The sequence below is a fragment of the Penicillium brevicompactum genome (genome assembly GCF_028827555.1).
Source record: "Penicillium brevicompactum strain IBT 35665 chromosome Unknown utg000006l_segment0_segment0, whole genome shotgun sequence".
Classification (NCBI taxonomy): domain Eukaryota; kingdom Fungi; phylum Ascomycota; class Eurotiomycetes; order Eurotiales; family Aspergillaceae; genus Penicillium; species Penicillium brevicompactum.
Genome location: NW_026623209.1, coordinates 3,603,268 through 3,618,550, shown reverse-complemented (window position 1 = coordinate 3,618,550; position 15,283 = coordinate 3,603,268). Strand labels below are relative to the sequence as shown.

The 15,283-nt window shown below is 50.0% G+C and overlaps 9 protein-coding genes across 9 annotated transcripts; 5 read left to right on the top strand and 4 right to left on the bottom strand.

The window, feature by feature from the left end:
• Window positions 1–723: 723 nt before the first annotated feature.
• N7506_009560 (60S ribosomal protein uL30) lies at window positions 724–2,270 on the bottom strand (the record flags this gene model as incomplete). The annotated part of the gene is made up of 3 exons (XM_056958853.1): window positions 724–1,350; window positions 1,570–1,681; window positions 2,257–2,270. 3 exons carry the CDS (start codon window positions 2,268–2,270, stop codon window positions 724–726), a joined length of 753 nt encoding a protein of 250 aa, XP_056808243.1.
• A 324-nt stretch (window positions 2,271–2,594) lies between these two features.
• On the top strand, window positions 2,595–3,442 carry N7506_009559 (ESCRT-II subunit protein SNF8; the record flags this gene model as incomplete). Its single annotated transcript, XM_056958852.1, has 2 exons — window positions 2,595–3,067; window positions 3,130–3,442. The coding sequence occupies 2 exons, from the start codon at window positions 2,595–2,597 to the stop codon at window positions 3,440–3,442; spliced, it is 786 nt and encodes a 261-aa protein (XP_056808242.1).
• A 642-nt stretch (window positions 3,443–4,084) lies between these two features.
• Window positions 4,085–4,913, top strand: N7506_009558 (uncharacterized protein; the record flags this gene model as incomplete). Its single annotated transcript, XM_056958851.1, has 3 exons — window positions 4,085–4,204; window positions 4,253–4,448; window positions 4,501–4,913. The coding sequence occupies 3 exons, from the start codon at window positions 4,085–4,087 to the stop codon at window positions 4,911–4,913; spliced, it is 729 nt and encodes a 242-aa protein (XP_056808241.1).
• A 311-nt stretch (window positions 4,914–5,224) lies between these two features.
• Window positions 5,225–6,615, top strand: N7506_009557 (thermophilic desulfurizing enzyme family protein; the record flags this gene model as incomplete). Its single annotated transcript, XM_056958850.1, has 3 exons — window positions 5,225–5,517; window positions 5,572–6,045; window positions 6,102–6,615. The coding sequence occupies 3 exons, from the start codon at window positions 5,225–5,227 to the stop codon at window positions 6,613–6,615; spliced, it is 1,281 nt and encodes a 426-aa protein (XP_056808240.1).
• Window positions 6,616–6,933: 318 nt separating this feature from the next.
• N7506_009556 (xanthine phosphoribosyltransferase) lies at window positions 6,934–7,802 on the top strand (the record flags this gene model as incomplete). Its single annotated transcript, XM_056958849.1, has 5 exons — window positions 6,934–6,966; window positions 7,070–7,176; window positions 7,227–7,539; window positions 7,591–7,703; window positions 7,754–7,802. The coding sequence occupies 5 exons, from the start codon at window positions 6,934–6,936 to the stop codon at window positions 7,800–7,802; spliced, it is 615 nt and encodes a 204-aa protein (XP_056808239.1).
• Window positions 7,803–8,236: 434 nt separating this feature from the next.
• On the bottom strand, window positions 8,237–8,653 carry N7506_009555 (dolichol-phosphate mannosyltransferase subunit 3; the record flags this gene model as incomplete). Its single annotated transcript, XM_056958848.1, has 3 exons — window positions 8,237–8,425; window positions 8,484–8,552; window positions 8,606–8,653. 3 exons carry the CDS (start codon window positions 8,651–8,653, stop codon window positions 8,237–8,239), a joined length of 306 nt encoding a protein of 101 aa, XP_056808238.1.
• Window positions 8,654–9,441: 788 nt separating this feature from the next.
• Window positions 9,442–11,776, top strand: N7506_009554 (uncharacterized protein; the record flags this gene model as incomplete). The annotated part of the gene is made up of 6 exons (XM_056958847.1): window positions 9,442–9,829; window positions 9,882–10,016; window positions 10,067–10,186; window positions 10,243–10,377; window positions 10,430–11,631; window positions 11,690–11,776. 6 exons carry the CDS (start codon window positions 9,442–9,444, stop codon window positions 11,774–11,776), a joined length of 2,067 nt encoding a protein of 688 aa, XP_056808237.1.
• Window positions 11,777–12,114: 338 nt separating this feature from the next.
• N7506_009553 (uncharacterized protein) lies at window positions 12,115–13,413 on the bottom strand (the record flags this gene model as incomplete). The annotated part of the gene is made up of 2 exons (XM_056958846.1): window positions 12,115–13,029; window positions 13,081–13,413. The coding sequence occupies 2 exons, from the start codon at window positions 13,411–13,413 to the stop codon at window positions 12,115–12,117; spliced, it is 1,248 nt and encodes a 415-aa protein (XP_056808236.1).
• Window positions 13,414–13,971: 558 nt separating this feature from the next.
• N7506_009552 (uncharacterized protein) lies at window positions 13,972–15,169 on the bottom strand (the record flags this gene model as incomplete). Its single annotated transcript, XM_056958845.1, has 5 exons — window positions 13,972–14,226; window positions 14,302–14,447; window positions 14,497–14,574; window positions 14,621–14,898; window positions 14,955–15,169. The coding sequence occupies 5 exons, from the start codon at window positions 15,167–15,169 to the stop codon at window positions 13,972–13,974; spliced, it is 972 nt and encodes a 323-aa protein (XP_056808235.1).
• Between the last annotated feature and the right edge of the window lie 114 nt (window positions 15,170–15,283).

Genomic DNA, 15,283 nt, shown 5'->3' with positions numbered 1-15,283 from the left:
CCGAACTTCGAGTCCACCCCGTACGGAGAACCCCTAAGCACTCTAAAATGGGTACTTCGATCAAGCCAAGGGCTAGGAAGAGCTGAATGTATTGTATTACCAAGTCGGTCTGGTATAATCCTGCATTTTATTGATCTGACAATCAATACTTTGGAGAATATGTTTTGATTGCCACATGGATGGCGTTAAGAGCAAAACCCTTGGAAGCTTCCAAGGCTTCAACCACCGAGGCATTGGACAATGTAATTATTGCAACTGGAAGAACGGATCATTCAGTCAAGCCGTGGCGAACGCAAAGGGCATCACCGGCAAACCAAGACACCGACCGAGTTGGACTCTGGGAGGCAGATCACCTCAAATTGCCTGGGAATACGATCCTAGACCCACAGGTTCCCAAAGAAGATCGAAGAAAGGCAAGATCGAGAAAAGTCTGCACGGATGGGAGTTATCCCTCCCCTGATTCAGCTCGATAGAGGACACCCAACCTGTGAGTGTACTACGGGCTACAGTGTTTTAGAAGAGGTACATGACCAAGCGATTGGGTTGTTTGAAGCATTAAATTGATCGGAAATCCCAGACCTTAGTATCGCTAAAAAAATTGACTAGTGGATATAAACAGCCCGTGCAAGAAACAACCCAAGACAGTAAAGTCGTAAAATTTTTGTATTTTTGGCGGTGCGTTCAAAGAACACACCTGACCAGATCTCTCAGAAGGAAGAAAATCTAGTTCATCTGGCGGATGAGACCGTTGATGTTCTCCTCACGGTTACCGGTGTCACCACCCTCAATGTAGTGCTTGAACTTGCGGGTGCGGAAGCCACCGTTGGGGTTGGAGAGCTTGAAGGGCCACAGGAAGTTGTTGGCCTGCTTGAAGTTGGGGCCAACGGTGTAGATCTCGTGGATGAGATCCTCCATGCAGACAATGCCGAACTTGCCGAGGTGCTCCTCGATGATCTGGTTGTCGGTCAAGGGAGTGCGCTGCTTGTCGACCTTTCCGTAACCGCGCTTGTAGAGAAGCTCACGGACGGACTTCAGGTTGGGGTAACCGTAGGCAATGTAGGGGTTGACGATGGTCAACATCTCCTGGGTAGCCTTGGTGAGACGGATGAAGGTACCAGAGTTGATCTGGAGGAGACGCAGGAGCTGGAGGATCTTGCGGGGCTTGGGGGCGATCTTGTTGATACCCTTGATGCGGACGACGAAGACCAGCTTGGGCTCATCCTCAACGTAGAAGTTACCCTCCTGGCGGGCAACACGGTTGAGGCGGACCTTCTCGCGCTCAGCGTTGCGGTACTCCTGGACGTAGGACTCGGCACGCTTGAAGATGACACCACGCTTCTCCTTGTTGGCCTGAATTGAGAACAGTTAGCACGAAATCTCGCAAAGAATTCGTGTGAGATAATGGCAGGTGGTTTTCAAGTACGTGTCAGACCCGAAAGATGGTTAACGAAGGACAGCATCGACAGTGGTAGCTGCCTAGTCAATCGTGGTTGAAAGTTATGCATCATAGAAATTTGAAAAGGGGGTTGTTTGCGGTGCAGAAATGAGGCGGAGAGAGGAGTCACTAACCTTCTTGGTGGCCTCAGCGGCAGCACGGCTCTCAGCACGGGCAGCCTCCTGGGACTTGCGCTTCTTCAGAAGGGTCTCGGGAACGAGGACCTGGTTCTGGGTGGGAACGGAGCTATGGTAAGTTAGTACAGTCTGTCTTAGAAAAAGATCAAGACTGAAACGATTCGCCGAGTGAAAGAACTGTGGCATAGCGCCACATTCTCAACTGAAGGCATAAATAAACTCGACGAAATGTCTTTAGTCAGTGAGGGCCAAGACGTCGGGATTTGTGATCGATGGTAAACCGGTACTGATCATGCATATTCCAGCATGACTTTCTCAAGTTTCAGATCACCCGCGCGTCTGTGATGCCTTCATCCGACAAAACCCCGAACAATGTTCAGGAAATCTGTTGACACTCTTCGAATTGAGCAAGATGCTTTTACCGCACTGTGCACTCAAGACGATAGCTCTCAACAATGTTTTTGGAGGAGAAGGCGCCAGGCGCTTTCAACCTCAAGACTCCATCACCCTCTATCTTTATTCGAAATCGAAGGAATCGAGAGAGGGCAGGAAAGATCGAGCTGGTGCCGGACAGCCATCTTGCGATGACTGAGGCATCCCCAGCGAGAAGGGCGACTATGTCCAGAACTTCACAAACTCAAGCAGAGAATGTATCAGTCTTGGGGAAGTCATTGGGAATCATACGTGGTACCGGCCATTTTGAAGGATGTCGTCGGGTTGTCGAGGGATGAAGAGAAGAAGAAAAAAAGTTTGTAGGGACGGGTATTGGGGAAGAGAATTCGCTTAACGAGTGCGGGTCCAGGTAGCCATACATGATTGGACCGTAAACTTAACCCACGCTAAACCATTTATGGTACCAGCCCTTATCGCACGTGAGATAACAACATGATAAGGGTTGGCGCTTATCAGATGACTTCATGCCTGAAACGCCTAGCTGACTACTGACTCAAACCTGGGGTAGCTCACCACTTCGTTAACTACCGGTATCCACCACCCACGCGGTCCGCCCCTTTTCGCTTACCATGTCTCGTCGCGGAGTTGGCCTCGGGGCCTTTGCAAATCGCAACCAAACGACTCAATCGTGGGCGACTCATGGCGCTAACCTACGTTCGACACATACGGCCTCCCTCCAGACCCAGTTGTCGGTCTTCCAGTCATTGCTCCATACCTTCGCGCTAGAGCACAGCTCAGATATCAAGTCAAATCCTACCTTTCGGGCAGAGTTTGCGCGCATGTGTAATACCATCGGAGTCGACCCACTCGCCGCAAGCAATATCAAGGGCAAGAATGGTCGCCGAGGACTGGGAGAGGGCGGCAGCTTTTGGACCCAGATTCTGGGCGGAGATATGAATGACTTCTATTTCGAGGTTGCCGTTCGTGTTGTGGAGCTATGTAGGGAGACAAGAAGCGAGAATGGTGGTCTGATAGGCGTGGGGGAGTGTCGCAAACGAGTGGGGAAGGGCAAGGCGATTGGAAGTGGACTTGAGGTTTCAGAGTATGCACCATTCCATGCTGTGTCTTTCTTTGAGAGTCTAGATTGCTGAAACTGCTTCATAGTGACGATATCCTACGTGCCGTTCGATCCCTTGAGCCCCTTGGCTCTGGGTTCTCTATCGTCACCGTGGGTAGCAAGCAGTATATTCGGTCCGTTCCAAAAGAACTCAACACTGACCAGGCAACCGTCCTCGAGGCTATTCAGGTGCTGGGATTTGTGAGTGTTTCCATGCTGCGGCTCAACCTGAATTGGGAGAAAGCTCGGGCACAGACGGTCATCGATGATTTGCTCGCCGACGGCCTCGTCTGGCTAGATGCCCAGGGCCCCGAAAAAGAATATTGGTCGCCCCAAAACCTTCTGGAGGACAGCGGGTGATTACCTTGCCGTCTGCAATTTGCGTTACTCCTTACTCATCCCAGCATCCGATTGTGATCCATCGGTGGTGGAAAAGAGCGACCTTGAACACTAATTCTCGTGAACTTGTGAAAGCGCTCATGCGCCTTATCCTCTGAAGCGGCGTCCGAACCCCAGACAGGCATTTTCTCGTACATTGCTTGTCGTTCAGGCGCGATAGAATTTCGGGAGAAATTCTCACACGTGAAAATGTCGCCTGCTACATTTTCTCCTTTTCAATTTTGTGAACATCGCAATCTACGACTGTCAGGTTCAGCGTAAGGTGTGGTCTCATACTGAACACAAACGTCATCCCCGCTATTCTCAGAGGGTCACATCATCTCCGGGCCGATTGTGTGATCCCGACCTGCATATATACCTCCACTACTCGGCCGATATGTTTTTGAGATTAAGCTTCTGGGTCGATTCAAATTTGACCTCAATGATCGACACCAAGACCCGAGGATCTGTCCTAGTTGCGACTTGGGGTTCGTCTCTCGCCATCATGATCGGCAATGAGGTGATGAACTTTGTAGATTTTTAGATAAAGCTCTTCCTAGATGACTCCTATTTTTGTCTATTGCTTCTAGAATTTTGATTTATCTTGTGCTCAATTGATCAGCGATGTCTACGAATACCCAAGATTCCATCGATGCCGGCAAAGCCAGTAACACAATCGATGTTGAGCAGCAACAAAGAACCGGTACTCTACTAGTAGAGACCCGAAAGACACTCGGCGCAGGGGTATGACTGGTGTACATGCCGTTCGAGAGAGAAACTAATCTTTTACAGTCCGCTCTAGCGCTCGGGGCGTTCGGTACCACTCTGACCACCCTCTCGTTGAGTTTGATGGAATGGAGAGGTGTCACGACAGACAATGTCTTCGTTGCTAATTTCTTCTTCATCGCCGCGTTTGGACTGGTCATTACTGCGCAATGGGAACTCTCGATCGGGAATGGATTCGCCTACACGGTGTTTAGTGCTTTCGGTGAGTGCAGCTCGACCTGGCTTTGCGTGGGAGACAGCTGCTTATATTTTAGGTCTTTTCTACGCTGGTTACGGCGCAATCTTGACACCTGCATTCGGTGTCGCGCAGGCGTACGGTGGGACTAGCTCCCCCGAGTATAATAATGCGGTTGGGTTCTTCATGATACTGTGGACGGTCTTTGTTTTCACATTCTTGATCGCATCGCTTCCCAGCAATGTTGCCTACATTTTGGTCTTCCTCTTTGTTGATCTTGGCTTCTTGACAGTGGCAGCGAGCTACTTTGCCATGGCTGACGGCAACGCTGCTGCGTCGGTCGCCTTGAAGAAATCCGGCGGCGTGTTTTGTTTCCTGGCTGGATTGATTGGGTGGTACATTGTCTTCCATTTGATGTTACTGGAATCTTTGGTCGATCTACCCCTGGGTGATACTTCGCGGCTATTTGGAAAGAAGAAGCAGAAGCAGTAGATCGGACATATAGTTTAGTGCAAAAGAGGATGTGAAATGACGCGAGAAAATGATATCATTTCAGATAATGTACGTGATAATTCACCACTGTACAATAATGTTTATTGAAAAGAGATCTACGAGATGCACGGCATTTGCAATAGAATTGACGAATTGACCCTCATTTTTGGGTGTTGGGGTTGGCGCATTGCGTGATATCGACGGGGGAGCATGTAATGAGAGTATCGCCCGAGAGACAATGCATATAAGACAGATAAAGCCTCACGACTCCCCAGCAAAGTAATAATAACTATTACTATTACTCTTCTATCATGTCCCAGAACGTCCCCGCCACAGACCCCGCTGTTTATGCGGAATACGAGTCCAAATGGGCCAACCTGCCAGACACCGAAGAAGCATGGCTGACCCGAGCCCGCGAAGTGGCTGAAGTTCTCGCCAAAGATGCCGCTCAAAGAGATCATGAAAACAAATCCCCGCGCGCCGAAGTGGCTTTGCTTAAATACGCAGGCTTGACCAAGGTTCTGGGACCTAAGAAGTATGGCGGTGGAGAACAACCCTGGAGTGTGGGATACAAAGTGATCAGAGAGGTTGCGAAAGCGGATGGGTAAGTTTGAAGACTCTTTCTTCACAGGGTCATGGCTAAATGAGCGATAATTAGATCTATTGGTATGCTCTTGGGCTACCACCTCCTTTGGTCCACTACGGCCAATGTTGTCGGTACGCCTGAACAAGCCGAGCGTACTAACGAGTTGGTCCTTTCAAACAACTACTTTATCGGTGGCGCTGTGAACCCCCGCGACAGCGACTTGAAGATCGTCTCCGATGGAGATCACATTGTGTTCACCGGAAACAAGTTCTTCAACACTGGCGGTGTGGTGTCCGACTTGACCGTCCTCGAGGGTGTCCTCGAAGGAACTCAAGATCACATTTTCGCACTGGTCGAGACCCGCCAGGCAGGCATCCAGTTCGCTCACAACTGGAACAACATTGGCCTCCGACTGACCGAATCGGGAGGTGTGAAGATTGACAATGTGCGAGCTCCCTGGGCTGATGCCTTAGGCTGGGATGCCACAAGCAAGCAGCCCCGGGATGATGCGCTGAAGATTGCGTTCACGACTCTGCTTCTCCCTACGTAAGTGCCATCTGCGAGAGTGATTGCGCGAATCTTGAATACTTACAACCCCGCAGTATCCAGCTGGTCTTCAGTAACTTTTACCTGGGTATTGCTCTTGGTTCCTTGGAGTTTGCTTCCAAGTATACGACAACGTCTACCCGTGCCTGGCCCTTTGGAGGGGACAACAAGGAATCGCCGACTGAGGAGTTTTATATTCTCGAGCGATATGGTAACTTCTTCGCTCACCTGCGAGCCACCGAAGCGCTCGCCGATCGCGCAGGTGATCAGCTCTCTGGGCTCTATGGCCGCTATCAGAATGACAAGGCGGCTCTCACTCCCCGCGAACGTGGAGAGGTTGCCGAGTGGGTTGCGAGTGTCAAGATTGTCAGCACGGACGTGGGTCTACGGGTGACGTCTGGAGTGTTTGAGGTGACTGGAGCTCGTGCGACTGCATCGAAGGTTGGCTTGGATCGATTCTGGAGAGATATTCGGGTGCATAGTTTGCATGACCCGGTGGCGTATAAGAATCGGGAAGTGGGACGCTATGCACTGTTGAATGAAGTGCCCGAGCCCACCTGGTACACTTGAACTTAATAGCTGAGATGATGCTTTGGAATGAGATATGATAACAGTTTAGCGTGGTTCAAGTTAATAAGTTGTAGGGGAAGAAGTAAGGAAAGTAAAGAAGAGAGCAGATATAAAAAGGGACCAAAAGGGTAGAAGCGGACGAACGTAGCAGACTGCCCCGGAGATAGCGCCCCGCACCGGGCCGATTGACATATTTTTCCCCCTCGGTCTTTTTTTTTTTTTTTTTTTCTTCTCTTGTTCTTGATCTTCTCTCTATTGAATTCCTGATCTTCTTGATCTCAGATTCCTCACTTTCAGTATCTCATCCTCATCCTCAACATGTCTCAAAAGTTCTACGTCACCTACAACCAGGTCAGGATTCCCCTACTATACGCACCAAAATGCCCACCGAGATCTGCACCTCCCCGCACAATTGCAGAAACTCTTACCGCAACACTGTCTAACACTACAGCAGGTCCACAAGTTGTGTCAGACCTCGGCCGAGGAGATCCTCAAGGAGTTCCACCCCAACTTGATGATTGCCATTGGCGGTGGTGGTTACGTTCCTGCCCGCATCCTCCGGTATGCCGACCACCCCACGCACGCGCTTCACCTACTGACGTTATATCAAGTTCCTTCCTCAAGCGCTCCGGCGACCCCAACATTCCCATCCAGGCCATCGGTCTCTCCCTCTACGAGGATCTTGGTCGTGGCGATGCCGAAGAGGTTCCCGGCACCAAGGTCACCCGCACACAATGGCTTGACATGAGCTCCCTCGAGATGGCCAACTTGATTGGCAAGAACATTCTCATCGTCGACGAGGTCGATGACACCCGTACAACTTTGGAGTACGCCGTGCGCGAGCTGCAGAAGGATGTGGAGCTTGCCCAGAAGCAGCTCGGTCGCGAGGGCGAGAAGACCAACTTCTTCGTCTTCGTTCTGCACGTAAGTTTGGATCGGACGCATGGGTGGAACGTCGGCTGATGATTTCAATAGAACAAGGACAAGCCTAAGAAGGGTGTTCTCCCCGCTGATATGATGGACAGCGGTCGCTACCATGCTTCCGTTACCACCAAGGATGTCTGGATTTGCTACCCTTGGGAGGCCAAGTACGTATTAACCCCGGGCTTGGACACAGCAATCACTAATTGTTTTGCAGGGACATTGATGAGCACGATGCTCTGGCCAAGGAGAACCCCATCATCTAGACGACTGCACTGTCCCACCGACACCCTCTTGCATGGCGCCGTCACGTTATCTTCGTGACATCTCGATTTACTGACCACTACGGGGGACAATCTACCCCGGACGTGGATCTTACGATATCCTTCATGATCTTCCATAGAAAAAGTTTCGTTCCTTTTTGGCATATAGGCAGATTGCCCCAGAACGCTTAATAGAAGCTGCTTACACTTCCTGGTCCATACAGAGAGACGTGTGTATCAATTGTAGAGTATGCTTATCGGGCGGCGAAAAGGGTATCGGAAGGAGAATTGTATTGGCAGAACAACGGGCACGAGAGCATCGTGTATTATATGGGCGCAGCGTTCGATACTGCGTTGAGCCTCCACATCCTATCAACTGGGTCTCCAGGCCTATTCAATAGTATGGATCACCCCTCACGTGTGTATTTATCACGCGTTTAGTCGACTTCAACCTTGCCCTTGCGCAGATCCACCTTGGCCAGCTCAATCTCCTTCTGGAGTTCGGCATGCGCCTCGGGAACGTCGTTGAAGGTGAAGATTGCGATACCCAGACGGGCGAGGAGATAGCAGGCAAAGACAATGAGGGCGTAGAAGGGAAGCTGGATTGCGACGGCAGAGGTTAGCGACTGATTGACACGTCCGATGACCAGGAGGTCTGGGAGGTGATGGCAAAACTCCACGTACCACGGGGATGATTTCAGTCTGAACAGTCTCGTTCAGGGGCACGAGTCCAAGGAAGAGAGACAGGTAAAGCTAGCCAATTGTCAGCGAGGTCCAACGAGGGTGGTGAGTCGGGGACATCATACGGAGGAGACCAGGAGAAGGACGGAGAGGGTCTGGAGGGCGCGCGTCATGGTGGGCAGGTTAGGGAGGATTCACAAAGGAGAGAAATGAGGTCAATTGTGAACAAGGCACGGGCGATTCGCAAAAATGAGGGACTTCGGGGGGTGGTTGTATGCGGCAAAGGCCAGCTTGGGCGATGGCATTTCTTGGCGTTCCGCGGGTCACTGGACTACTCCACGTTCTTGGGCTTGTACTTCTACAGGTCTACTGTTGAGATCTATACCTGTATCTACTTATTTGACTTCTAAATAAGACAGCCAGTCTCTAGTGGATTCCCCAATTGTTGTAATTATTTTATTCTTCGTATTTTACGCTATGATCTTCTTTTGTTTGGTTTCATCCTGTCCGTGTCCGTATAGAGACCATTGCCACGTGACTATCGAGATCCCCTGTCGCATAGGTTCCAGGTATGTGGATAGAGTACTCTGTAGTTCATACCTTGGGGTACCTGGCTCGTTTAATTCATGAAATATCGCAGAAGAGAGAGATCAGAGCTCCAGAGGAACTAGTTAATTAGAGAGCGGTCTAACTTAAACGAGATTGGTGCCTGATTCCTGAGGCGGAACACCCCTCTAAATTGACCATCACCTTCCACGGCTCTTGTTGCCTAGTCAAGGACTCTTAGATAGTCAGACAAACACGGCCGAAAGGTGACATTGCGAGGCTACACTCCAGGCTCCCTCATCTAGCTCCCTGAACCTTTCCCAATTGGGCAAAAACTTCATACATCCTTGAATCCACTTGGGGCTCTTTTGATCCAATCCCGTTCCCCCTGTCTACTATCTGATATCACCTCAATATGTCTTCTCTGACTATATCTACCAGCAATGGAGCCAGCCAATCTCCCAAGTTGGAATTGCCTTCCATCAGACAGATTCTCGCGGATTCGCCGAGCAATTCTTCCCCGTTAGAACCTCGCACAGAGACAGTTGACCCTGAAGTGCAACAGGAGATGTTCCGCGGCTTACGGGATATCATTGAGAATGCCCAGGTAGATGAGACTGAGGGTGCATATGATCTCAAGGAGCTCCATGCTTCTCTGGAAGAAGCAGAGGCAAGCTCCAAACGTGGTCGTCGTGATGCTAAGACTCTACAAAGTGTCTGTGATACGCTGCACAGGCTATGGACTTGTAAATCTGAGTATCTAGCTCAGGCTGCCGAGATTATTGCAAATGGCAGCAGAGATCGTGAGTCAATTCCATCCATCGATTTATTCGGCCATTATTGATTCTCGCTCAGCTTCATGGCGTGTTCCGTTCGGACAGTCGGGTGTGTTGATGTTCTTCTTGGATGTGCTTTCGTCGAAAGATGAAGTTGAGTCCAGCTTATTGCTTCATTCTCTGCGAGTGGTTGGCAATTCCTGTGCCGATACAAGTACGTGAGAAAATCCTTGATAAGCGATATTCGAGCTAATACCCAGCCAGATGAGAACAGAGAAATCGTGATCACAGGAAATTATACACTCGCTATCATTCGATACTTCCTGGATCCCGAGTTGATTTTTATTGCTATTCCGGTGATTTACAACATCTGCATGGACTACGGTATGTTATGAGAAGGCTGGCAATAGAAGTTGAATGCATTGCTTACCCAGATCTAGAGCCGGCACATGCTCAGATAGCAACCAACCGCACAGCCTACATTCTATTGAAGTTGATCAAAGACGGCGAAATCGAAGACAATGAGGCCTTGCTCAACTTCTCCCACGACCTGATTGAACTGGCTTCTGAACAAGGTATGTCCATAGGTCCTAGGCACAGAATCTATCTCTAACATGATAATTACAGCCGATGGCATTGAGAATTCTCCTGATGGAACTATTTTATTGCTGATTGAACTTGCCCTCGCCAAGAACCTCGAGTTTGCTCACTTCTCATCATTGGCAATGTCACTGGCTGCGTACCTAGAGAAAGAAAAGTTCCAGAATGTTTGTGTGTCAAACATGATGGTAGAAGGCGTGCTCAACGTTCTGCGCCATTCCTTCTCCGTGGAGGTCGACAAATCCTCCGCCGACGATGTCAAGGCTCTCGCCCAGCTTCAGTTGAAAATCAATCAAGCTCTGGCTGAGGTCTCTGCTTCGCCATTGTTTGCTCAAAACTACCCTCTTGACTCTGCTCTGTCACACACACTGAAGTCGTGGGTCACTGCATCCGAAGATCAGCTTCAAATCTGTGCTTGCGTCATGCTTGGGAACTTGGCTCGATCTGATGAGGTCTGCCAAGTCATGGTACGCGAGCTGAAGATCCACGAAGAGTTGATCGCTGTTCTTAAAGGAGATTCACGTGGTGCTGTCCTGCACTCTTCGCTTGGTTTCCTCAAGAACCTGGCTATTGCTGGTGACAACCGGTCCGCGCTGGGAGAAGCTGGTATCATTCCTGCCGTTTCACGATTGTGGGCGTACGACTCTGTGCCGCAGGTTCAATTTTCCGCGGCCAGCATTGCTCGCCAGGTCATCATCTCCTCTGTGACTAACATCTCCCATCTGCTTGCCCCCCTCTCCCAAGACCCGGATTCCCCGGCTCACCAACGAACCTATCTCTCTCTTCTTCTGTCTCTCTTTGAAAAGACCGACTCCACGCCAATCAAGACGGAAATTGGCCGGACAGTCGCCTCAATCTGCCGGACTCTCAGCCCCAAGGCACGCGGCGGAGACGCCCAAGCAACGGAATTGCTGGGCCGGCTATTTACTCTACATGACGGTGTAGCACTGCCAGTAGGCGCGATGATCACGCAAACGCAGTGGCCTGTCGTGCGCAGTGAAGGCTGGTTTGCTCTCGCTCTAATGGCAACCGATCAACTGGGCTGCACCGCCGTGGTGGACTGCCTGCAGAAGACAGAGATCACCGAGTTGCTGAAGACAACACTAAGTGCCGGAGACTCTGATCAAGTCCAGACGGGAGAAGAGGAGGCAAAAGAGTCAGACAAGTCGCAAGAGGCCAAGGATCGGGAAAATGCATTCGTGCTTGTGCAGGGATTACTGAAGAACGAGGTAAATTTTCGATTCCGAATTCACACTTGAATGCGGCCATTCACTAATTACCTCGCAGGGTGGCACACTTCCTGAGGGATACCGAGATATGTTAGAAGATCTAGCGAAGACCCACGCCTCGCTGTTGAAACCTGCCGAGGCTTAGATGGACAGTTTCAAGACCTTTTGATGATAAACTTGGTTGGATCTATTTGCATTTCACGAGTCACATCCCCAGAACACTCTTTGCGTGAAGAGGGCACACATGCATGGAATAGGCCATGAATACTTACAGGTACACACGGGACAAAACTTCATGGGTCTTGAATAAATAAAAGTGAAATTATAGAGCAAAAACAGGCCCAATTCAGTACCATCGACCGAGTGTTCGCCAAAAACCTCTGCTATCCACGCTCAAACCACGCTCAAACTCCAAACTAGATTATTGAGGGTATCAATATATACAGCCAATCTTCATGCCTCTCATAGTCAACAACAGCAAGATCACTCAGTCTCCCGGCAAACATTCTCGAGCGCGTATTCTCGGTAACGACTGATGAGGTCTGTGGCATCCAGACCAGCCACACCCTGGCGGGCCGAGTAATGCGCTGCAACACCCTTGCCATCAATGATAACATGTGGACGGTTTCCATTTGAGCCGTGACTAGATGAGTTGCGAGCTTTGTGGTTGAATGTATGCCGCACAGCTACCGCATCATTTCCCCAGAAGCATCCGAAATCCGGGCTGATTGGCTCAGTGGGATCAACCCATATAGGGAACTTGTAATGACCTAGGTCATTCTCCTCCAGGTGGTGCAAGAACGAGTAGTGCTGCTGGGCACCTACTGTCCAATCGTCCAAAGTTGGGCCGATGTCAGTATACACAGAGGTCGCGATAGGGTCCCGATCCGAGCTAGCGCCGCGAGGAAGTAGCCAGCGGTGCCCTTGGAATGGGGGCTTGAAATCCTTGGTCACTCTGAAATTTGGTGGGCCCTGCCAGCGTGGCAGGCTTGAGGGTCGCCAATCGTCCTGAAGTTGTGATTTGGATCGTGACGGTTGCTCTACATGGTAGAGCTCAGGGAGGTATGGGAGGGCAACACCTGGGTGGCTATGAAGGGATGCCAGGGCTGCTTCATTCACTACATTTGCGGAGACCATCAAAGAGCTCGGGTTGTCGAGCTTTGTCTTAACGATTGTTGGGATGGTGTTGTCTTCTAGGAAGACCGTGTCGCCATCAATCCGGATGTACATGACGTTCTCCTCGGTGAGTTGCCATTCGATCGCACGACCCACGGGTGCAATGGTGTACTCGGGTGTCTGATTGACAATTGAGTAAAGCCAGTCAATGCCAACGGCGTCTTCGGTCTGCGGCACGAAGACGACCTGGTCGAGGAAGCCATTGTGTTGGGCCAGGTTTTTCTAGACCCATGGTCAGAATCAATCTGCAGAGGCATTCGGTGTATGTCTTACCTGCAAGTAGCAGTCCAAAATCGCAGTACGGTCATGGTGATGGAAAGGCACCAAAGCCACTATCTTGAACCCTTGTGGTTTGGAGTAATGGGTCGAAGATTGCGAGAATGCGAAGAATGGAGATATCTCTTTCCGAAACAACAACGACGAAATGTCGAAGGGAATTAGACCCGGATTGAAGAAGGTCAACACTGTCAAGATGATACAGGTATATCCCACGATACCCCACAGCATAACAAAGGCCCAATCGCGCCAGAAGGACGACTTCTCCTGGTTGGATTCAACATCGCGAAGATTTCGAGTGCGACCCATGATCAAGAGTTCTCGTGCCATCTGGCAATGTCGTTCTGTCAAGGTGTGAAACGGATTGCGAGCTTCTGGGCATGTTCGAATTTAATGTCCAGGCATATCATCTTTCCGGTTGTTTGATTCAAGATTTCGAGACCGTTTTCGGGAGCTGTCAGTGCCAGCAGTGTCCGACCAAACCGCTATAACATAAGATCGACCATTTCAAGTTCTTTTCTTTTGGAGAAGGGCTAGGATCGTCCGTTGATCTCCGAATTTGGAAAGGGGCTTGCGGCAAGCGGAGGAATGTGGCTGTGGAATGCGACGACTTCGGAAGGGAGTTGATTGCCGGCTCCCGAGGTCAGATCCATGTATAAGCACAGGTATAATCAATACATATATTGGAATTGGTATTAGTATACCGATTTATCTAAGATCTAAGAACTATAAAGCATGGAAGTTTCGAAGCCATGGTTATGGCTGGGATTACTAGCTCCAGGAAGCAAGAAAATGAACGCCCATGCATGAGACCACCGCAAATGCAGATTAATTTATCATTCAATATTCAGCCCAATGGACAAGGCGTGATTTTCCAAGTTGATTTGACTATACGCTCACGTATTGTTCAAAATCTCGAAATTCCTTCGATGCAAGCACAGCTGAGGCGGAGGGCCTTTTAGTTGGATCAGGCTCCAGAATGAAACGGAGCAGATCCCTTAACTCCTGCGGCATGTCCACTTTGTTGGTCTTCTCATCAAATGGTGAGATTGCTTGAAACGCTGGCACCTTTTGGCTGAAAGTTTGAGCACTACTGACTGCAACTCGACGAGCGTCACTCTTTACCATTCCAGGAGAGATATTCTAGTTAGGAAAGAGTCGCAGTATTTTCGCCATAGACCAAGATTCGTTGATCAAGGGAAAAGGGCAGTCCCATACGCCCAACACACCTGGTTTGATCCAGCAGAGGAGCATCGCGGCCACAGCCCAAACCTGCGATGGCTCAGTGCATGGCTCGCCTAGGAAGACTTCAGGGGCACGCATAGCAAATGGTTGGGCGTTAAACAGTTTACCGACTGGGACAACTATAAACGTGTGAGTTGCAGCATGTCCCACATATCAATAATTGCTCACCGAGTCTTAAGTCCCCAACTTTGGCGATAATCTGGTCAGTGTCGATATGAGAAAGCAAGATATTAGCGGGCTTAAAGTCTGGAATAATCAGTAAATGACAGCTCGTCAAGACCAAGTATTCTACCTGTGTTCACATGCTGTTGGTCCTCCAGGATGACACAACTTGTGAATGCTGCCTTTAGAACAGCCGTGATGACAGAATAGACCCTCATCTCAGGTCGATATTTCATCTCTGCGAGCGTAGTGTCCAACCATTCTAAAGCGATGGTGCTATCGTCGATTTTCTCATACATTTTCCGAAAGCACTCGGCCGAGGCGACCTCGGGAAGGCCATAGGTCTTAACCTCGCGTTGTAGGTTCCTAGCTATATGCTCATAGGTGGACACCTTTTTGATCACCGCCCTAGGTGATAAGGTGAGCCTTAAGAGGTTCGACATTGTGGATGCAACGCAACGAACCATTCGGGAGCCTTCCAGTCAACGCAGGCTTTCTCCCGGGGAACGACCTGAGCCTTGAAGATGTCGGCGGTGTGTGTGGGATATCCTTTGACGGGTTTCACGTATGAATAGTTCCAACAGGCGCCTTGAAGAACATGCCCCGGAGTCACAGACGATATTGCTCGTGCCCAAGATGTTCTGGTACGAGATAGATTCGGACTGATGACAGAGTACATTGAGGCAAGTTGTCAGAATCACGACTGTGAGGTAAACAAGTGTTCATGCAAGAAAGAATGAGCGGAGGACAACAGAAGGCTAGATGAATGCCGCACTCTTCATACTCGAGTGGC